This window comes from Marmota monax, unplaced genomic scaffold (assembly GCF_021218885.2).
Source record: "Marmota monax isolate L192 unplaced genomic scaffold, Marmota_monax_Labrador192_F-V1.1 WCK01_AAM20220418_F8-fsc00125, whole genome shotgun sequence".
In the NCBI taxonomy this organism is placed as follows: domain Eukaryota; kingdom Metazoa; phylum Chordata; class Mammalia; order Rodentia; family Sciuridae; genus Marmota; species Marmota monax.
Genome location: NW_026695235.1, coordinates 10,641,196 through 10,664,040, shown reverse-complemented (window position 1 = coordinate 10,664,040; position 22,845 = coordinate 10,641,196). Strand labels below are relative to the sequence as shown.

At 44.2% G+C, this 22,845-nt stretch overlaps 1 protein-coding gene and 1 non-coding gene across 4 annotated transcripts; both read left to right on the top strand.

The window, feature by feature from the left end:
- Positions 1-360: 360 nt before the first annotated feature.
- Zbtb21 (zinc finger and BTB domain containing 21) lies at positions 361-20,971 on the top strand. 3 transcript variants are annotated; one of them, XM_046439085.1, is made up of 3 exons: positions 361-477; positions 13,741-13,907; positions 15,930-20,971. In XM_046439085.1, the coding sequence occupies exons 2-3, from the start codon at positions 13,754-13,756 to the stop codon at positions 16,922-16,924; spliced, it is 1,149 nt and encodes a 382-aa protein (XP_046295041.1). In that variant the 5' UTR covers positions 361-477; positions 13,741-13,753; the 3' UTR covers positions 16,925-20,971. The 3 variants fall into 3 exon arrangements, with proteins under 3 accessions (XP_046295041.1, XP_046295040.1, XP_046295039.1); XM_046439084.1 differs by having other exon boundaries at positions 13,741-15,326; XM_046439083.1 differs by having other exon boundaries at positions 13,741-20,971.
- Positions 6,081-6,153, top strand: Trnaa-ugc (transfer RNA alanine (anticodon UGC)). Its single transcript has one exon. It is a non-coding gene; the product is annotated as a tRNA-Ala (tRNA).
- Positions 20,972-22,845: the final 1,874 nt, after the last annotated feature.

Sequence of the window (22,845 nt, the reverse complement as noted above, 5' to 3'; positions counted from 1 at the left end):
GAAGCCAAGACTCCGAGGCGGCCCCGCCAGCACAACTGCGGCAAAATGTCCGCAGCGACCACGCCGGCAGCCTCCGTCCCCCACCGGGGACCCGTGAGCCTCCTCGCCGCGGCCCCTCACCCCTGCCCAGCCGCCTGCCCTCGGGGACCGAGGAAGTAGGGTCCGGGCCGCGGCGGCAGGCGCTGGCCCACGCGGGTAGCAGGGTCGGCACAGTTCTGGGCGCGGGGCACCCGCACGGCTCCCCAGCCCCGCCCTCCGGCCCCGCGCCGCGCACCTCCCTCGCCCCGCCCCCCGGCGCCCGGCGGCCAATCCCAGCGCCGCGCACGTGACGAGCGCTGCCTGCGATGACCTCATCCCTGGTGTGGGATGACGTCAAATTCAAGATGGATGGAATCACAGCGGCAGCGGCGGCTGCGGCGCGCGCGAGCCGAGTGTGAGCGGAAGGGGGCCTGGCGTCTGCCTCGGGGTTGAAGAGCGGTGAGTAACGGTCACGCCCCTCGCCCCGGGAGAACCGTGTGGCCCCGTGGGGGGCTACTGCCTCCCCGCAAAGCGCGGCCTTTCCTGACGTAACTCTGAGGTGATTTCTCTCCCCTTTTTCCTCTGCCAGCGGGTTGCGGGCTTCGGGCGCTTCTGCGCGTGCGCTGGGCCGCGGCGCTCACTGAGCATGCCCGGGCTCCCACGTAGCCGATTGTGTCTTCACACCGCGCATGCTCCATGCCCGCACCTGGCCTCGCCCTCGCCACCGCGCATGCGCGGCCCCTCGCCGGCCGCCCCCTTGGTCCCGGCCGGGTTGTCGGCGGCCGCGGCCCCGCGGTGGCGGAGCGCGCGCCCCTCACGCGGAGCCGTTGGGACACCCTACGGGCTGGGCGCGCGCCCGGGTTCTGAGCAGCTCAGGCTTGGCGGGGCGGTGGGAGTGGGGGCGGTGGTGGGACCCGGCACCTGCCACGCCGGGAGCGTGACAGCCCCGGGGCCAGGTCGACCCTTTAGTCCTGCGCCCCCAGCGGACGCCGGCGCCTCGCGACGCCGTCCTGCTCGTCCAGAGACCCCAGGACCTGGTCCGGGGCTTTCCGCGGCTCCCGGGACCCCCGCCTGGCCTTGCTCGGCACCCAGGCAGCGTCCTCCGGAGACGTTCCGTGCCGGTCTGCAGGGTCCGCCCTGGGGCCGCGCACTGCCAGTCCCCAGGTCCCTGGCTGCCGAGTGGCGCTGGAGCAGCGCGCCTGGAGCGGGCGGGCTGGTTGGCGGCCGGCTTGCCGCTGGCAGAGACCTCGTGCTCGAGCTCCCCAGCTCTGTACCTCTGCATCCGAGGGCATCTGTTACAGCACAGTCCAGTGATTGTTCACCAGCATGACCCTGCGTCACGAGTTACCGAGTGTGTGTCATGTTCCTGGCACCTTGAGGGTTAATCCATTTTAGGAAGATTTATCATTGAAAATTATTTTTTAAAAACGATTCCCCCTGAAGGAGTAAATCCCACCTCCACCTTTGATGACTAGTAGTCACTAAGTTTGACTTTGCCCCTAAATATTGCTGTTAAAGAGAAAGTTGAAATTTGAGGCATTGGTTTACTTAAAAGTAAGTTTCTGTTTAATTAATTATTCCTTTTGACACCGTTTGTTGAAAGTATAGAGTACTTTATTCTGTGGAAATAAAAGCTGAAGAAAGTATAAGCCTTCCCCTGAGAAATTTACAGGATTAGATAGCAGACTATTACACAGACACACTGCTAAGGGAAAACTAAAAATAAGGAATGAGGGACTGAGTTGTTAAAGAAGCCCCTGGACTAGAAGGAAGTAACTGAGGGGTTGAAGGGCTAGGTTCACAGGTGTCAAGTGATTGGCCAAAGGGTAAAGGAAGGAGAAGAGGTCCTGGCAGAGGACAGCTCCTGGCCAGCAACAACCAAGCTCAGCAGGGAATGTGTGGGGGACCAAGCTCAGCAGGGAATGTGTGAGGGACAAGCAGGTGTGAGGGTGACCAAGCTCAGCAGGGAATGTGTGGGGGACAAGCAGGTGTGAGGGTGACCAAGCTCAGCAGGCAATGTGTGGGGGACAAGCAGGTGTGAGGGTGACCAAGCTCAGCAGGCAATGTGTGGGGGACAAGCAGGTGTGAGGGTGACCAAGCTCAGCAGGGAATGTGTGGGGGACAAGCAGGTGTGAGGGTTTCAGGTGCTGAGCTGGATCTGTTGGGTTGGCACCAACAGGCTGGAGTGCAAAAAGTCTGAGCAGACATAAAGATGTGGGAGTCATTGTCCACATGATCTCAGAGAAAGCACAGAAAATGTCTGGTACTGGGCTCTGTAACAAACGTTGGAGAAGTAGAGGTGAGCAAGTCTGGGTCTTGAGCCTTGAGTCCCGTGAGTTCTCTTTCTGTACAGTACACAGATGAAAACAAGAGCTCTTCCTTTCAGAAGTTTCCTGAGGAAATAGATACAAGCAGATCCACCGAAACAGTTGGGGATTATTGCAGAGGGGTCTAATATTGTGGTAGTTGAAATGACTGATCTGCTGGCTGGGGCAAATTGTGGAAGCTTTATAGAGATAGTGACATTTCAGCTGAATCTTTCTATAGACAGTAGCCAGGTAAAAGAGAGGCAGGAAAGCTCTTTTTAGGAGCCAGAAACTGGGTATGCAGGTTTGTAGGGGAGATGGTGAGGAGAGTCCAATAAGGATGCAGATGTGAGTTGAGAGTGTGAAGAATTTGCATGCCAGTCTATAGTTTCGATTTTTCTGCAGAAAGTAACAGAAAATAATATTCCAAAGCAGCTTTACTTAAGGAAAACAAAAAGTATTATTACCTCTCCTGTATTTCATTGGAGTAGAGTTCACAAGAATCAATATATAGTTATTGTTGAGCAGGATACCATGTCTGGCATTATCAGTTCTTACATAGCTTACAGTCCTGTTGGAAATTGGCAAGGCAAATCCATGAGTAAGCACTATATAACTGATCTCCACCATGTAAATGATGAAGGCATTGAAAGGAGGAGTTTGCTTATTGTAAGCCAAAGTTGTCAATGAAAGTGTATTAGTTTGCTTGCGCTGCTGTAGTAAAGACTGCAGACCATGCAGCTTAAGCACATTTAAAATTTTCTCAAAATTACAGAGGTTGGATGCCTGAGATCAAGGTGTGTATAGGGCTGTTTTCTCCCTGTGGCTTGCAGACAGCCTCTAATGCCTGTATCCTTACAGGGTCATTCCTCCATGTGTGTCTGTGTCCTGATCTCTTTAAAGGACACCAATCATAGTGGATTAGGGCATATTGTAACTTATTTACTTCTATAAAGACCTCATCTTCAAATATGATTGCTTTCTGAGGTGCTAGGGGTTAGGATTTTAATGTGTGAGGGCCTGGCCACAATTCAGTTCTAACCGAAGGCTTCCTAGAGGACTTGGAACTTGACCTGAGTTGGGGAGGGGCTAAACACCATCTGGGAAGCTTCAGATTGGGTAAAAGAAGCTGTGTACAGGTTGTGTCTTGGGAGTATTGGAAGCAGAAAGTTGTGAGGAGATAGCTAAGGGGAAGAATTTTAAAAATAGTTTGAAAGCAGATTTTTATAGTGCCTTGGGATCCATGTTTTATAAAATCTTCATTTTAATCTAATGAGGAAACATTGCTTTTATTATTTGTTTCTAACCAGGACAGAGGCTACCTGTATTCACAGTGGTCCTAGGTCTCAACTAAATTGTTGTGTGGCACTTCCTGAGGGTCCGCTACGCCCCTAGGCATTGCACTAATATCACACTGTGTTTTTCCATCAGGGCGCTTAGCGCATCAGAAGTTTGTCTTATTTGTTTGTTTCCTTATTTATCATCTAATTTACCTCCCTGGATCAAGGGGGCTCTGTTTATTTTGAGAACCCCTATATTTCAGATACATGCAACCATGCCTTGCACATAAAAGGAGTTTAGTAATAAGCTCAGTTAATAATAGTGATACCTAATGTATATGTTGTGTGACAGATCACTGCTTATTTTAGGAAGCTCCGTCTAGCAGCAGCATTATAAAGCATGGGTTTGGAAGGCATGACAAGAAAAGTGAGTACCACGTGGAAATATATTAGTTAGGGTTCTTTAATAACCAGAACAGAAACTAACTGGCTGACTTGAATTGAAAAAGGAATTTATTGTAAAGATACAAAGTTGCTCTTGGTTGAAGGAAAAACTAAAAAAAAAAAAAAAACCAAAACCTTGGGCCAGGAAGGTCAAAGCAAACTAATTCCAGGAATTCTGAATCAGGCACTAGTGGGTTGCATTTTCAGACTCCTGCTGAGATAAATCAGCCTCATTCATCTGTAGGCTTGTCATTCTTCTCAGGACCCATGTTCTAGGGAGGAAGTTTCTAATTGGCCGTGGCATTGGGGTGTGTGTCTGCAACCATCAGACTGTGCTCATGGGACAAGTGTTCTTCCAAAGCAGAAATTAAGGGGCTGTTCACAGGAGGAGGAGGAATGGCTGCTGGATGGTCAGAACAGACCAACTAACTGCCTGTGACCAGAGGCCACCCTGGTGTGGTGCAATTAAGACCTGAACTGCACTGGGAAATCATTCTGCTGGTGGTGACAGAGAGTATGTATTCTTGAATCAAATTCAAACCCAAGAGAAGAGACAGACATTCTGAAAATGTGATGGAGTGGAGTACAAGGTAGTAACCTGACCCTCTGGAAGGATCGGGTAAGGTAGTCTAGCATTGAAATCTGAGGAGCTTTAGGTGTTTTCTGGATGTCTGCATTGTCAACAAGTGAGTGATAATGAGAATGAACTTCAGTGCCAGCATCCTGTTACCATAGAATAGTAAAATCAAATGAAGAGAGTTAGGCTAAATCCAGCAGTGGGTTTGCATGTGAACTGTGTGTTTTATTCCAAAGTCAGTAGGTGCACTGGGTATTTGCCTGAGCTACATGCATTTCCTCTCTCTAGTATCATAATTAGGATTATTTAAGCAATCTCCAACATTCCAAAGGATCATGGTTCCCAGAATTCCATTTTAAGTCAGTGTTTGCGGTGTTAAAAGACATTTTCCTTTAGAACTGTTAGTAACTGAGTTCTGGGCCACCACGATAATTTATAATGCTCCTTAGCTGTGATACCAGCCTGAATTTTAGTCTCTGAAACTTGAAAGAAGGTGGGATTATTTTGATTCTTTTTGATCTCCCTCTCTCGCCCCTCACTTAACCTCCTAGTTTTGTACTTGGTGCCTGGCTGTGCTTCACTTTCTTCTGCTTCTGTCCCCAGAATGCTCTGCCTACCTTACCTTTGTCCCCTCAAAAATCTTCATTCCTTGCAGCTGTTCTGACATTGGTATAAGGAAGAAAATGATTGCATTAAATTAATTTACTTTAAGATATGGGTGCCCAGACCTCCTTAGCATTTAGTATACTGAAGGACTTGGGGATCCAGCAATGAAGGGCTTTGTGGCCATTCTAGGGAACCAGAACTTGAGGCCAGGCAAGCTTTTGAGATCCCTGTGTTTTTGGTGTTTGTGATAGAAATGTGGAGAATAGAACCTTTGGTGTTACTGTAACTGGCAAGGGAGTATGAGTCCCAGTCCTTCCCTGATGTTTCTGCTAATGACTCATCCACTGTCCTGCCCCCTAACCACATTAATAGTTTCCTGAAATCCCATTGCTGTCATACTCTTGGAATTCTTCATCACACTGTTGTCTGTTTAACCACAGGAATGTGAGCACCTGGAGAGCCAGAAGCTGGCCAGTTTGCTCACCTCCCATTACCAGCACCTCTGTGACATGCAGTGTGGAGCAGGCCCTCAAAACAGGGGGGAGAGGGGAGAAAGATGTGTACTTGTAGATGGGACATGTTCTACAGACCAGGGCTTCATACATGTGTTGCTTTGTTTGTACCTTGCAGAAGTTCCATGTGGTGTAGGTAGTGCTCACCCCGTTTAATAGGAAACTAGATCTCAGAGAGGTCCAAATGGTCTTTAGAAGGTCATCCACCTAATAGGTGGTAACTATGGGAAAGGCTTTTCCACAGAACTGTCATGCCTCCCATGAACTGTTGACCATAAAGATGCTCTCGTCTTGGACTTTCTAGAAAAAAAAACATAAAATAGAAGGTTTAGGGGCTGGGGATATAGTTCAGTTGGTAGAGTGCTTGCCTTGCATGCACAAGGCCCTGGGTTCAATCCCCAGTATCCCCCCCCCACCCAAAATAGAAGTGGTTCAGGCAGAGTTTGGGAAAATATTTGTGGGTGAGGATCCCAAATGGTCAGTGATTCTGGTTTTCTGGGAGGGTTCCTTGCATCTTTTTTGCTGCTTATAAGCAGGCCTTTTCTTCCACCTATCACCCCCTTTTAAGAGCTCCCAGGCTTTCCAGCATGGCTGAAGTGATGGAGCCTACATGTTGAGTTGGTAGAGATGAGCAGTGGAGAGGGAGTGGGCTGTGGACACCAGAGGCATGCTGCATTTTTATGTGAGATACATGGTCTTTGGTAGGTCAGATTTCCTGTTCATTCATAATTAAAACTTTCAGGAGAACTGGAGTCTGGTGTGCCAGCATATTTACTGTTTCTGGATCAGAAAAGTGCATCAAGGAAGAAGTATCCTCAACAACAAAGCTGGCCTCTTCTGAGGGCCAAATAGGAGAGAAATGAGTTTTGAGAATTCAGTCTGCACTTCCACCAGCCACAGAGAAGTTTGTTAGATCATCTCATGATGCTCAACGATTACAGTTTCCCTTTTTGCCTATGTTCTCAATGAAGCATTTTATATTTCACTCAAGTTGTTAAACTCAACAAATAGATAACACCTACTGTGGTTAAAACAAAAAAATCCAGAATGTTAATTGTCTAAAAGCAAGGGCCTTAAATGAAGGCGAGGAAGCACCATAAGCTCCCCACCCCCACCCCACCCCCACCCCCCCCCCCCCCACCCCCACCCCCCGCGCAGCTTCCGTCTTTTCCAGCCTCATAATCTCCTGCCCCACATGTACCCTTTACTCTAGCCAAAAGAATCCATTGCAGCTCCAGGGCTCTGTCTTGTCTCTTGATGTTGCACATGTCTCTTAAAATGCCCTTCACCTTTCCTGCCTGTCTCCTCACCATGTTCCCTGATTCCTTTCCTGATGGTCCTCTCACCTGTTTCCGATGGCCACAGCCTGTACTGGGTCCCTTCCTGTGCCACCTGCATACTGGACTGCATTGATCGGTTGCCTTGTCCTATTGCTATGCAAGACTTAAAGCTCCAGAAGGCAATCTGTGTATGATAAGTTGACAACCTCCATGTTTAATAGGATTCTAGCACATTCTGGGTGGATGCCCAGCCACCAGAAACATATACTGTAATTAGAACCATATACTGTGATTAGAACCCATACTCTGGAACCAGACTCCCAGCTCCACTACTGCTAACCATAGGCAAATTTTTTACTTCCAGTGCCTCAGTTTCCCCACTTGCAAATAGGGCCGTGACTATCTAGCTCAGAAGATGAGGTGAGAATTAAAAGGAAATATAGAGACAATATGGCAGAGTGTTAAGAACTCAGCCTCTGAAGCTTGCTCTGCTGCTGCTTATTTGTGTGGTATTGAGTAAGTTACTTGACCTTATATGCCTCAGTTTCCTTATCTGTAAAATGGGAATAATAGTAGTACCTATCTCCTAGAGTTACGTAAACCGTGAATTATTATGTGAAAGATGTTTACTTTCATGTATGTGGAAGAGTAAGCACACACAAGTATTAGCTATTTTTAAGCATGTAGTGAGGGTTTGAGTGAGTATAATGGAAAATAAATATTGTGATGTTACTCGGTGTGTCAGGAACTTGGACATCCATAGCCCCTTCGTTAGCAGACAGTCTCATTGATGACTCTAAATGGAGGTTACAGTCAAGTGAATAGTTTCACACCCCAAATAATTTTCAGGACAGAGAATATTTATTTTATAGCTTAATTCTTACTTTATTATTGTTCCCCAATTCCAAGATGTTTTTGTTCAAAGAAGATAGAAGCCTTTGGTCCAAGAGATTGGAAGTAGTTACTTAGAGCAAAACCAGGGACTATGAAGAAGGGATAAAGAAAGAAATCTTTCTAAACAGTGAACAGCAAGAAGAATATTGCTGTCTGGCAGTAGAGTGCATGTGATACATGGAATAGCATCGTTTGACTTCCCAGACACAACAGTCTCTGCTGACTTTACATACCTCCTTAACCTGTGCCTGTGGATGCAAGTTCTCTTGGCGTCTTGGTTTGGATTCACCCAAAAGCAAACCTTGATATAAAGGTTTAACGTAGAAGTTTATATGGGAAATTATTCCAGAAAGCATAAGAAAGGGATAGAGCCAGCTGTGGTGGCATACACCTGTAATCCCAGCTGCTCAGGAGGCTGAGGCAAAAGGATCATGAGTTCAAAGCCAGCCTATCCTCAGTGATTTAGTGAGGCCCTGTCTCAAAAAGGGGCTGGGAATGTGTCTCAGTGACTCAGTGGTTAAGCACCCCTGGGTTAAACCCTTGTCCCAAAAATGAGGGTGGGGGTTAGAGAAGGATCTTCAGAAGAGATATATGGAGGCTGGGTTATAGCTCAGCGATAGAGTGCTTGCCTCACACTTGTGAGGTACTGGGTTTGATCCTCAGCACCACATAAAAAAATAAGATAAATAAAGATATTGTGTCCATCTTTAAAAAAAAAGAGAGTTGTATTGATGGACACATTGTCGTACACATAAAGTGTATCAGAGCTGAATTCCTTTAAAAAAAAAAATCTGAACTCCTGATTTCTCTGTCAAACCCCATGTCAACTAAGGACATCCTTCCGGCTGTTGTGGCAGAATTCTTAGACACATCCTAACTCCTTCCCTTCTGCATTCCTACAGTCGTTCTATTAGCAATCCTAATGGCTTTGCCTTAACCTCCACTGCCACTACCTGGTCCAGGCCACCTGGATCATGGCAGCAGACTCCTCATCAGCTCCAGTTTCCACTTGTGTCCTGTGCTCTGTGATTTATTCTCCATGCCATAGCCAGGGCTATTATTTTTTGTTTTTTTGGTAGAGAATAAAAAGTTTGAGAGCTCACTGTTTCAGAGGTCTTAGTCCATAGAAAGCTAGCTTCATTCCTCTGGGCTTCAGGTGAGGCAGAATATCATGGTGGAAGAGTGTAGTGGAGGGAAGCAGCTCACATGAAGATCAAGAAGCAGAGGGAAAGACTTTACTTACCATATACAAAATATATACACCAAAGCCGTGCCCCGAATGGCCACCTGCTCCAGCCACACCCTACCACCTTCAGCTACCACTCAGTTGATTTCTATCAGGGGATTAATTCACTGATTAGGTTAAAACTCTCCACCCAATCATTTCTCCTCTGAACCTTCTTGCATTGTCTCACATATCAGCTTTTGGAGACACCTCACATCCAAACCATAACATGGCCCCCAAAAGCTCACAATCATCTCACAATGCAAAATACATTTTGTCCATTTCCAAGAGTCGCCACAGTCTCTGAGACTCAGGGCAAGCTTGCCTCATGAGCTCCTGTAAAAATCAAAAGCAATTACAAGTATCCAATATATAAAGGTACAGAGAAAACATTTCCATTCACAAAATTTGGGGCCAAGAAAGGGATAGGACCAAAGCCAGACTGAAATGCAGCTGGGCAAACAAGTCCTATAGTGCCACATCCAGCATCTGGGGCACATGGCATCGTGATGTTCTCTCCAAAGGGCTTGTGTAGCTCTGCCCGTGTGACCATGTTGGTTGCAGCCCAAGTGGCCTTTCTGTTGGCTTGTCTCTTCAATACCTGCAGCTTTCCTACAACGATGTCCCACATTACTGGTATTCTTAATCTCGGGGGTCTCCACTGCAACTTTGGCTTCCTCCTCAAATCTCCACACATCACTCTCAGAGGCTGCCTGCAGGGACTCAAACCCTGCTGCACTTTTCCAGGTCTCAAAGCCTAACTGAAATTTTGGTGGAAGCTTCCATGACCCCCTAATTCCAGCACCCTGCATTCCTGCAAATCCAGCACCATGTGGTTGATACCATGGTCTTCTGCCATCTTGAGCAGTAGCCAAGCCTCCAGGGACCCTGGCTGCAGCAGTCTTCTTGTACAAGAATAGAGTAAGTAAGCTACCCAGGCCCTCAGTAAGAGGGCCTGGGTAGCTGAGCATGTTGAAAAATCTTCCTAGGCCCTCTTGTACAAGAAAGGTATTCCACTGGTCTCAAGAGAATTTTTGCTTTTGCTTCCTTGAGTCTGAGATGGATATGATCTTGCCAATTCCTGAGATACTGTTAAGCCATCTTTCTTATTGTTTCTGGGCAAAGCCTTTTTAGCATTTTAGTGGTGGTAATGTTTTTAACAACTGCAGCTTTCTTGGCACCAGTTTTACTCCCACCTTTCAAGTCCATGTTTTTCAAGTCTTTCTGCTCCACTTTCTGCTATTGATTATCACAATAAATTCAGCTAAAAGCCACCAGCAATATCCATGCCACCACCTAAATGTTATGCAGCCTAGAAATTTCTTTTGCCAGATGAAGAAGTCTGTGGCTTTTAAAATCAGCCTCACAGAAAGTCTCAGGACACAGGTAAAATGCAGACAACTTCTCAGCCAGAAAATAATATGAAGGGCCTCTAGTCCATTTACCAATAGTGTCCTCCTTTTCCTCTTAAACCCTCTTGAGCCCTGTCTTCACTGCCCACGGTCCTATTAGCATTCTGGTCTTCTGAGCTCCCACCAGAATCAGCCAGTAAGCTTAAACAACCTAAAGCATTTCCAGCTTGCACTACTAAAGATCTCAAATTCCTCCTACCAATTCCAAAAAAGCTTAAAAAAATTCTGAACCACATGGTCAGGTTAGACACAGCAACGACCCCATTCCTGGTACTAATTTGTGTTTTATTCAGCATTTTTTTTTTTTTTTTTGCTGCTGTGACTAAAATTGTAGAGGGTAAAAGTTTATTTGAGGGCTCATAGTTTCAGAGGTCTCAGTCCGTAGAAGGCTGTCTTCATTTCTCAGGGCTTGAGGTGTGATAGAACATCATGGCAGAAGAGTATGGTGGAGGGAAGTGACTCGCAGGATGATCAGAAAGCAGAGAGCAGCTATTACGTTTCTGATTAAAACAATTCAAGCTTTGTCATTTCTTTGCTCAGTCTTCCAATGGGTGTGTGTTTCTCATTGTGAAGTTTCCCCAGCAGCCCACTCAGCCCTGTGCAGTCAGTCTGTCTCCTTCTTGCTTCTGGGATGTCCCCATCCTCGGCTCTCTGGCTCTTTTGCTCCAGCCCTCCCTTACGTTGCTTCCCTCTGCTGTGATGGCTTCCTTCCATATATTCAGGCTTATCCCTCATTCCTCAAGTTTTCTCAGGTGCCATTTTGTTGAATGAGTGGCATGAGAGGTTTCTGGTACCATTTGTAGTGTGTTGTAGGTGCTAAATAAGTGATAGCAATTACTTGACTCTCAAAATAGCATTGTGCAAGCCGGGTACTGTATCCCTGCGGCTCAGGAGACTAAGACAGGAGGATCGCGAGTTCAAAGCCAGCCTCCGCAATGGCAAGGCTCTTAGGAACTCAGTGAGACCCTGTCTCTAAATAAAATACAAAATAGGGCTGGGGATGCGGCTCAGTGGTTGAGTGCCCCAGAGTTCAATCCCTGGTACAAACAAACAAACAAACAAACAAACAAAAACATTGTACAGAAGTAGCTATTTATTGTCCCTATTATTGTCCCTATTTTATAGTGGCAAAAACTGAGAGGTTAGGTAGCTCAAAACGGTGTCAAGCTTTCTTGATTGTCATCCAAGGGAAGGAATGTATTTCACATTTCAGCCTAACACAGGGTTACTACAAATTGCCAGTATAAAGCTAAGTCAATACCTGTGACATTATAAGCTTCTTTTTCTTCTGACCTTTGTAAAAGATGAGGTTTCTTTATATAAATAGTTGTGTGGTTCTTAAAGTGAGGCAGAAAATTAAAAGGAAGGGAAGGTGGTATCTGTCAAACAGTCACAAGTAGAAGAATGAAGTTTTACCATTGACTATGAAATGACAGCAGCATGGAGGGAAGGGAAATCTGGTACTCTGCCCCAGGACTGGTTTGTGGCCCAGCTGAAGTCATCCATCCTGGAAGCACAGCCTTACTTCTGAGTCAGCATGGTGCCAAGGAGTGAAAGTAGGAGTGACAGGTTGTGTGTGGCAACTCACAGACTGCTCTCTGCTGGCACTACAGAACCTGGGCCTGGGTTGACCAGCCAAGGCTGGCCCCCTGGAGCCAGGAGAGAACCTGTAGAGGTGCTGGGGCTGAGTGCGGTTCATCTGCAGAGTGCTCTCTCCAGAATGGTGAGACTGTCACAAAGTTCTTAATTACTTTGGATCCATTCTGATAGTAAAAGTAAATGTCATGAGTGTGTGTGTGTGTGTGTTTATACTTATTTTATTTTTGGTGGTGCTGGGGATCAAACCCAAAGCCTTGTGCATGCTGAACAGACACTCTGCCACTGAGCTATATCTCAGTCTCATAACAATATTTCAAAGAGAAAATGACATTATAAAACCAAAGAGATGAAGTGTTATGAAATTCACTTGAAGAATTGTGGGGAGCCCAGCATTGCCTCTGTAAGAATGCCTCTGTCTGCGTTGAGAGCACGAGAGAGTTAATCTGGACCCTTTTCTTTGATACTGAATTAAGTACCTATTTATCCTGCAATTCTTGAAAGTGAAGTGCATTAGTTGAGTACTTATTATGTTTTAGATGCTGGCTCCTGTCGTCTTTGCCACGTCCTTCAAGAGGAGGCAGCTTGACTCCTACTTCACACAAGGCATCCAGCAGATATGCCTGAGGACATTGGCTCACAGGGAGGAGCTGGCACCCAGAGCTCACATTCACCTACCACACTCATCCACTTTTAGATTTGAAGGGAAATCCAGTGTGAAACCTCAGTTCAAATCCCTTAATTAAGTTTAGAATCAAACTAAAGTTTTCTTTTTTCCTTTTAAAATATTTTTTTTAGTTATAGATGGACACGATATCTTTATCTTATTTATTTATTTATTTATTTTTATGTGGTGCTGAGGATTGAACCCAGTGCCTCATAAATGTGAGGCAAGCGCTCAATCACTGAGCCACAATCCCAGCTCTAGGCTGAAGTTTTCTTGGTGGTACTGTTGAAAATCCCATTTGGTTAGAATAGTATTCAAGAGATTTCAAGGTAATTTGTGTTTAAAAAAAAAAAAAAAGTTCCTAATCTTTAATGCTTCTAACCTTTGTTAAACACTTTGGTTTACTGCTAATTAGCCAAGATTTTTCTCTTTCCAAATCCTTACCCATTTTAAAAGTCTGACAGCACCTGTACTTTGCAACCCATTGGTACTATTCCCATTACATACAATATGCAATAATAAAATTGATTTAAAATTATAGACTTCAGAGGTTTTAGTCATTCATCCTTATTCTCCAAATTAATGAATAAAACCAAGCATCAGCTGAATGAGGATCCTGAGTAATAAACTTTAATTTATTAAAATTAAAGTATCACTTCCATATATACCTACCAAGTTTTAGCAGTCTTTGTCTAAAGTATAGTCTTGAGTTCCTAAAATTCTCCAGTTGTAATGACTGATGATCTTTCTCAACCAGGAAACAGTGTTTTATATTTTTACTGTTATTTAAGTAAAGTTATTCAGAAAGCTTCTGTCAGCCCACTCTGCTGAACACTGGCGCCTGTGGAAAGACAGCTGGCTCTACCTGCCCTGGTGAGTCTTTAACCTCAGTTTTGGAGATAATTCTACTTTCTGTTTTTCAGAGAAGCCCGAGCGATGGAGGGGTTGCTGCACTACATTAACCCAGCGCATGCCATCTCTCTGCTCAGCGCTCTCAACGAAGAGCGCCTCAAGGGGCAGCTGTGTGATGTGCTCCTGATTGTTGGAGACCAGAAGTTCCGAGCTCATAAGAATGTCTTGGCTGCCAGCAGTGAGTACTTTCAGAGTTTATTCACAAATAAGGAAAATGAGTCGCAGACTGTCTTTCAGCTGGACTTCTGCGAACCAGACGCCTTTGACAATGTGCTGAACTACATCTATTCCTCGTCCCTGTTTGTGGAAAAGAGCAGCCTTGCCGCTGTGCAGGAGCTGGGCTACAGCCTGGGGATCTCCTTCCTGACCAACATTGTCTCCAAAGCCCCACAGGCCCCCTTCCCAGCCTGTCCCACTAGAAAAAGAGTGTCCATAGAGGATGAAGAGACCAGTTCTCAAAAGAGAAGTGTCATCGTGTGTCAGAGTAGAAGTGAAACACAAGGGAAAGCTGCTGGTCAGAATCCACCTGATCTGAGCCATGCTTCCCGGCCCTCACCAAGTATTGCAGCCAAGACCAGTACCAATAAACCGGCTCCGAAGCCAACAGAACCACTTCACAATCTGTCATTAACTGAAAAGAGCTGGCCAAAAGAGAGTAATGCAGGGTTTTCAAAGTCTCTTGAGCATTCTGGGTCTTTGGATGACCCCAGTAAAAGCACCTTGGTGAAGAGGAATGCAGTGCTGCCCTCGAAGTCTCTGCAGGACAGAGACACCGTGGACGATAAGCCAGGGGTGAGTGGTCAGCTTCCCAAGGGAAGAGCTATAGAGCTGGCCTTGACAAGACCACGGCCACCTGTTTTGTCTCTCCGCAGCTCATCAGAGACTCCCTATCTCTTAAAAGAAAGTAACAAAGGAAGTGGTCAAGGTGAAGATAGGAACTTGTTGTACTACTCCAAGTTAGGCTTAGTAGTCCCTTCCAGTGGGTCTGGTTCTGGAAACCAAAGCATTGACAGAAGTGGCCCACTTGTTAAGAGCCTCCTCAGACGGTCATTGTCAATGGATAGCCAGGTTCCTGTCTACTCACCCTCCATAGATTTGAAATCTTCCCAGGGATCTTCTGCAGTGTCCAGTGATGCACCGGGAAATGTGTTTTGTGCTTTATCGCAAAAATCATCTTTAAAAGATTGTAGTGAAAAAACAACCCTGGATGACAGGCCTCAAGTGCTACAACCACATCGCCTCAGGTCCTTCAGTGCTTCACAGTCCACAGACAGGGAGGGGGCCTCCCCGGTGACTGAGGTGCGCATTAAGACTGAGCCCAGCAGCCCACTGTCAGACCCTTCAGACATCATCCGCGTTACAGTAGGAGATGCAGCAGCAGCCACGAGAGACCTGCCTCTGAAAACAGAAGATGACCACAAGGACATGAGCAGGCTTCCAGCAAAGAGGAGGTTCCAGGCAGACAGAAGGTCACCCTTCAAGAAGGCAAAGGCAGACGAGCAGGGGCCTCTTGCATCAGAAGATAACTGTGAGGACAGCACAAACCCTCCCCTGGACAGAGATTTCCCAGATTCTGACTTGAACAAAGACGAATTTGGTGAGTTGGAGGGGACAAGACCAAACAAAAAATTTAAATGCAAACATTGCCTTAAGATCTTTAGATCAACAGCAGGTCTTCACCGCCATGTTAACATGTACCATAACCCAGAGAAGCCCTACGCTTGTGACATCTGTCACAAGAGGTTTCACACCAACTTCAAAGTGTGGACACACTGTCAGACCCAACACGGCATAGTGAAGAACCCATCACCAGCCTCTAGTTCCCACGCAGTTTTGGATGAGAAATTCCAAAGAAAGCTGATTGACATAGTGAGAGAGAGGGAGATTAAGAAGGCCCTGATCATTAAGCTGAGGCGCAGCAAGCCTGGCTTTCAGGGACAGAGTAGCTCCCCAGCACAGCAAGTCATCAAGAGGAACTTGCGCTCTCGAGCCAAAGGAGCTTACATTTGTACTTACTGTGGAAAGGCGTACCGTTTTCTCTCTCAGTTTAAGCAGCACATAAAAATGCACCCCGGAGAAAGACCCCTCGGAGTAAATAAAGTTGCTAAGCCAAAAGAGCATGCTCCTCTAGCAAGCGCAGTAGAGAGCAAAGAGGTTTACCCGTGCCGCCTCTGTAATGCTAAGCTCTCTTCTCTTCTAGAGCAAGGCAACCATGAGCGCCTATGCCGGAACGCCACCGTTTGCCCTTACTGCAGCCTCAGGTTCTTCTCGCCCGCGCTGAAGCAGGAGCATGAGGACAGGTGTGAGTATAAGAAGCTGACCTGCCTCGAGTGCATGCGCACCTTCAAGTCCTCCTTCAGCATCTGGCGGCACCAGGTGGAAGTGCACAACCAGAACAGCATGGCCCCCACTGAGAATGTCTCCCCGCCAGCTCTGGAGCACAATGGTGAAGTAACAGCTGCTTCTAGGCCCCAGCCCCAGGCGGAGCCTAATAAGGTAAATCACATCACTACACCAAAAGACGATAATGCATTCAGTGACTCTTCAGAGCAAGTGAACTTTGACTCAGAGGATTCCTCCTGTCTCCCTGAAGACCTTAGTCTTTCCAAACAACTGAAAATCCAGGTCAAAGAGGAGCCTGTGGAGGAGGCTGAGGAGGAGGTGCCCGAGGCCAGCGCAGCCCCTAAGGAAGCAGGCCCCAGCAAGGAGGCCAGCGTGTGGCCCTGTGAGAAGTGTGGGAAGGTGTTCCCAGCCCACAAGCAGCTGGAGCGACACCAGGAGCTGCTGTGCTCAGTGAAGCCCTTTATCTGCCACGTGTGCCACAAAGCCTTTCGCACCAATTTCCGGCTCTGGAGTCACTTCCAGTCCCACATGTCTCAGGCCACAGAAGAGACGGCACATAAAGAGGCAGAGGTATGCCCCGTCCCCACAAACTCCCCCTCGCCACCGCCTCTGCCACCACCGCCACCCCTGCCTAAGATCCAGCCTCTGGAACCTGACAGCCCCACTAGCCTGCCTGAAAACCCCACCCTGGCCACAGAGAAACTGTTTGCACCCCAGGAGTCGGACACTCTTTTCTACCATGCCCCTCCCCTTTCAGCAATCACATTTAAAAGACAATTTATGTGTAAGCTCTGCCACAGGACATTCAAAACAGCCTTCAGTCTCTGGAGTCACGAACAGACACACAATTGAGAGACCCACACATACCTGATATGAAATGGGAGGCCCCTCAATTGTGAACTGTCCTAAGAAACAAAATATTTTTTAAAAAATAATAATAAAGGTTGGAAATTGTTATGCTTGAATTTAAGTTTGGGATAAAATGACATTATTTAGAAATGTCCTAACTCAACTTCAGAAATAAACTCTAAAATATTGTGATTCCAGACCTCACAGCAACAATGGGGTTTGATTTCGTTACTGTTGAAATTGGATTAATCTTGATGGATTGCACAATCCTCATTCCAAGGTGTCAGTATAATCATTTAATTGAGGTTTTTGGTTTTTTACTGATTTGTGATTAGTGGAATGCTGTCAGAGTATTCTTTCTTCTGATTATTTTAGACACCTAAGTTCTAGTTAAATCTTAGCCATGTTCTTAAGGCCAAAATGTATCAGGAAGAAGTGGAGTTGTTGGCAGTATTGATTTAGATCTTAGACACCTTAGCAATAAAAAATGATAAACCTCAACTTTAACAAGTTATCCTGGCACTTGATAAAAACAAATATTTGGTATTTTGTGGTCACGTAAGAACTTTCTTTTTCTATGAAAATTGTGAGAAATTTAAATCAGCAATAGTCACACTTAGATTTTTACAGAATAATGAAAACTTGCTCTCTGTCACTTAGTATATCAAATAACGGTCATGCTCCAAGGAAGACACAGAAATGAAAATACAATTCACAGGAGTCCACGCTTTCCAGGAGCTTCAGCTGCAACAGGCGTGTCATAGAGACCTCTGTATCACAGTCTAAATCAGACCTGCGTTGAAAGGACTGTGCATGTTTGGTTTCCTCCAATTTATGTTGTCACAGATTGAAAGTCTGAGTATAATTGGAACAAAATGCAAAGCTGACATGGTACTCATTCTGAATTCAACATTAGTGTGACAGGTAGGTGGGGACAAGTGTGTAGACAGATCCCACCACTAGGAACCAGTACAGCCACTCTACTATGTTCTGAACCACCACTTCTTCTAGAGACCTCAGCAGAGGAGGAAGCCCCACCTTGTACTTCCCAGGAACAATGTGTATGATACACCATTCTCCTGCCTCTCTGTCTCTTATGAAGACTTCTGTTAGGATGAGTTGGAGTTTATAGTGGTTAAAATAGCAGTAATAGAACCATCTGCTCTAGGCCACTACTTAATATTCAAACATATGTGTCAAAGCACTTATAAAGGGTCCAAAACTGATTTTTTGCTACTTATTTTGGTAATAGGGTTTGGGCTTTTGTTGTTGTTGTTCTTTTCCTATTTTGTGACAGTTGTAATTAAAAGCCTTTTAGTAAGTGTTATCCAAAGTTCATTCAGGTGTTTCAGAAGGGAAAATTTTTATTTCACTTTTGTGGGGAGGGTTACATATATAAAAGAAATATTACTGAAACCACGAAATCCTTTGTAGGTAGTGATACGGATTAAGACTCCAAGTTTATACCTTTTTTAAACTAGGTATTCTTTCAAATTAGAAAAGTCAACTATGATGACTGAGAAATAGTTTTCAATTTGTGCTCTAATAGAAGAGAACTCCACCTATCAGTCTCATCATCAACATTCCATATCAATAGTGGGGGAGATATTCTTTTTATTGAAGCAGTCATTTTTATAAAATACTGATTGACTTTGTATATTACAGAAATTATATATGAAAATTTGCCTTTTATCCTTTCACTTGAAAAAGCTATTAAAAAATCCCCAAATATTTTAGTAGTTATTTCTATTTTGTTTTCAAATTTGATGAAGAAAGGAAAATAAAATTAGGTTGCAGTTACTGATTCTTGCCATCTTTATATTTTCTTGAAGAAATCTATGCATTTTACAGATGAAACTAAAGCATATGACCTTTAATGAAAGAGACATCATGGTGGATTATCGCATATGGAATTCATTCCCTGTTAATGTGGTCATTCTTACTCTGAGCACTAGCTGCCACTTCAGGAGAAGACAGTTGCCCTGACACCTACATGACTGTTGGCATATCTGTGATAACTCCACGATACAGAATGGTCTTGGCATTGCAGATTCAGTGTCCCAGGACTTGAACCTTTATGCTACATTTTTGAAGATTTTTTAAATAATACTGTTAATCAGTAAAAAAATATTTTTGATCTCAATATAGGCTCTGCATATCTGTTAGATTTTAAAAATTAACCAGTGTTTTGTCTTGGTCACATTTTTTTGTCTAGGCAAGAAGTATAAGATTTCAAATAAAAATTTGAACCAAAAAACATTTATAATGCAGTTCTGGATTTTCTATTACTTTTTATAATGTACCTTAAAAGCATTAGGCTGAAAGAGTTTATTTTGGTGGTCAGAAACAACAACAACAAAAAAATGCTTCCACTCATGTAACTATTTTAAATGTTAAGAAGTAAAATAATGAAAGACACATTAATCGATTTATTCAGTAAACAGTTTTTTAAAGAATGTTTATCTCAGCCAGTAGGCAAATATTTGGTGTAATAAATTGGTCTTTCATCGTTGCAACTCCTTTAGATGGTAAAGATATTCTTGTAAATGTTTTTTCTGATTGTAATTAATTTTTGAAAATGTAGAAAACTCATTTATTCCTTGTAAGTATTCAGGATGCCTGCTTTTTTACGCAGTGTGGAAAGAATGTAAAATGTTTTAATATATTCTTTGTTAATCTGAGAACTTGTTATTGAATCCTTTTATGTGAGGTAAGGAGGGAGTAACATAAAAGTGTTTTTTTTTTTTTATCAAGAGTAAGCAATGGAGGTAACAAATATTGTGCATTTTATAGTAATATTTCAAGATCAATAGAATATTCATGCTTAAGACTAGTTGGTATGCATTTATAATTTTACCAAAATGTTCAACTAGCAGTTCACTAATGGATGTTTTTGGCATTTGTGGGGAGATGTATGTTGTTCCTGTTTCTGTTTGGAATGGGTCATATAGCCTTCTCTCTGTAAAAATTTGTCCAACACTTAATTGGTTATCACCTAAATCCACACAAAGCCCCTATTGGTGCTAATGAGAGTAGCAGCTATGGGGCAAGAATGGAATGTGCCCTTCCCTGGAGTCCTGGGTGGCTGTATCTCCTGCCTGGCTGAATAGTCAGGGTGTGGAAGAGACAGAACAGACTTGAAGTTGGCCTTTGTTCCCTCAGATTGGGTTCTTGGGTGCATACACACCTGTGTAACTATAATTCAGAACTACAAAAAGAAAAAAAAATTTAATTTTCTTATATATAAATAATTAGGTGTCACTCCTAACAGATTTCTTGATAAATTTCATTCAATTAGCTATTGGAATATTACAAGTCAGTTTGTCAGTTTCTGATATCTCATTGGTGTTTTTTTTATAAACATTGATTTAAATAATGATAATACACATTCTTTAATAAGTTCAAACACTGGCTACTAAGCTTTTTAAAGTTTTAGAAATACATTTTCCTCTTGTGGCTCTAGCACTTTAAGAAGTTTGATGTTTGCGTGATTTTGAATGGGCTCTTTCAGTGTTTACCAGGGAGTGCTGCAACCTAGGGCATTTCCATACCACAGGAAGAAACTCAGTGTTTAGATTCTGGAGGAGAAAGAGTGAACATCAGGTATCTCAAAAATTCCTTTCAGAGACAGGCTTTGGGGAACCAAAGCATTTTACTGTAAATCTTTACAATAATTGAATCAGAATTCTTTAGTCATTTGTTTGTACCATCTGAACTTCCATAGTTATTCTTGGTTAATACTAATTCTCAAAAGGTGGATAATTTGTTACTGACAAATACAAAACTGTCTCACAGTTTGCATTGAATATATGCTTATTTTGTTTAAAGAAAAATGAATGAGTGGTTTTGTAATATGTTTTTGTCGTTAGGCTTTGGAGTAAATCACTTTTTTTAGGAATAAGCTTTTTTGGACTGAAAATTCATAGTATAATAGAATATCTAATGTTAATCCATTGCTTACTTGTACCTAATTATATTGTCTGTTCACTTTGCTTAAATCTTAACTAAGAATGATTGGAGTCAATAAATTTGTACTGTATTTTGCTTTGAGTCATGATTTCGTTACATTTTGCACTTTGATGGTAATGATTAGTAGCATTTGCATTTATGAAAGTAAGGAGAAAGGCCTCCTGTTTGGATAATATGGATGTCCACTTAAGACTTATGGGAGATATTTGGTTTTCCCCAGTTCGTGGTTTCTTATAGAATCAAGTTTGTATTAAATATATGGTAATTAAAACTAGATAAGCAGCTACCTTGCTTGTCCACCTTTTTCATTTCTATTCAAAGTAGTAGCTTTTAATTCACCTTTTCCTTTACTTTCAAAGTAATATTATTAAGGTGAATGTGAGGGGATATGAATACCTAAAAAGAAAGTGCCGTGCACTTTGCATTGGTTCTTCAGCACGGCAATTGATAGGCTGGCTCTCTTTCCTAACCTAAGGCTTCCAGCACTGTATTTTTCATTCTAGCAAGGCTTTTTGGTAACATGGGATGCGGCCTCTCTTTTTATTTTTATATTAGTTTTCCCGTAACAGGAGAGTGGAGCTGTAGGTATTTCACCAGGTTGACTTGAAGACAAGGCACTAGAGCCAAGGGAAGAGGTGCTCGTGGGCTAATGGATGCAAGCCCCTGTGCCATGGCTCTCACCTCCTTGTTTTCCTTTGTTGATATCCAAATTGGCCTATTTTGGAACGGCTGCCTAAAAGTGTCTTGAACACACTACAGGGACAACGATTTTTAATTTTCACCCTTTACCCTGCTGTTCAATTAGCCACTGAATGGATATCATTTTGTTTTAAAAAGTTTCCTTTTCTCTTAGAAATAATATCTTTGGGAGGTTTGAGTTTGTCGCACTCGTGTCTCATCTTCCTAGGTTATCAGCACACACTCATGACAGTAAATGCCGTAGTGACAAAGCCACAACCCCAATGTTTGGGACTTTCTCCTGCCCGAGGCTGAATCTTGGCTCAGTTCTTGATGAACTAAGATAGGTGGGTGGCAGGTCTTGCTCGGGCATGGCAGATGCTGGAGAGGAGGATTCTTGTGTGATACAAACACCGTAGCCTGAATTCAAGTGTCAGTTGGCTATGGCCCACATCTTCCACCAGGAGGACCCCTTCATTGGCCATCTGCCTTGAGATAACACAAACCTGCATTTTGCCCAGCAGAGGATCTTCAGCCCTACTTACTGTGGCTGGCATAATTTCCTCCAGGAAATGCTTCCTGGCCCTTTCCATTCACTCCTCTTCCTAGCCCAGAGTAGTGCTTCCTGACGGCCCATCAGTGCACTTGCTGCTTTCTGTTTCATCCAGGTCCTTCCACTAGACAAGGAGGGGCCTGAGAGTAGAGTCCATTATTCATATGTTTCCAGGCCAGAAAAACAGAAGGGGCCTATTAAGCATTTGAAAAACAATTACAACAAAGAAATCTTGAGGTGGGGGATCACCAACCTATTTGTTTTTAGCTGGTGATAGTAGGAAACAGTAAATATGTCTGCATTTCAGTGCAGCTATTTAGTTAGAGATGCACAGTATATTTTAACTTTTGCATGGGTCTCAGCAAGCTCAAGGAGAATAGAAATGTGCCAGTGGCCAGTTTTAGATTGACAAGTCCCTTTATAAGTGACCAGCACTCATGTACTGCCATCATCGTTTTGACATGGTGTGTGTGTCACTGGTGCTGCTGAAGTGCCCATTGGGTCACCTCAGTGTATGTAGTTGCCTGATGAGGGCATCAGCTGGCACTGAGTGCTCATTGTAGGTGCAGCTTGGCATGCTGCCTGTGGTGATGCTGTAGGACGATAACAGACCTGTCCCCCATGCCGTTGTTCACTTTTACTCCTGCCCCATTCTCAGGCAACCCAGTATTCTCTTGTCTCCTTCAATTTGGAATACTCCTCAGTCTCTGACTTTCATGGCCTT

Bases quoted from the DNA above. Each gene is read 5' to 3' on its own strand.
- Zbtb21 (XM_046439083.1), top strand. From the start codon at position 13,754: ATGGAGGGGTTGCTGCACTACATTAACCCAGCGCATGCCATCTCTCTG.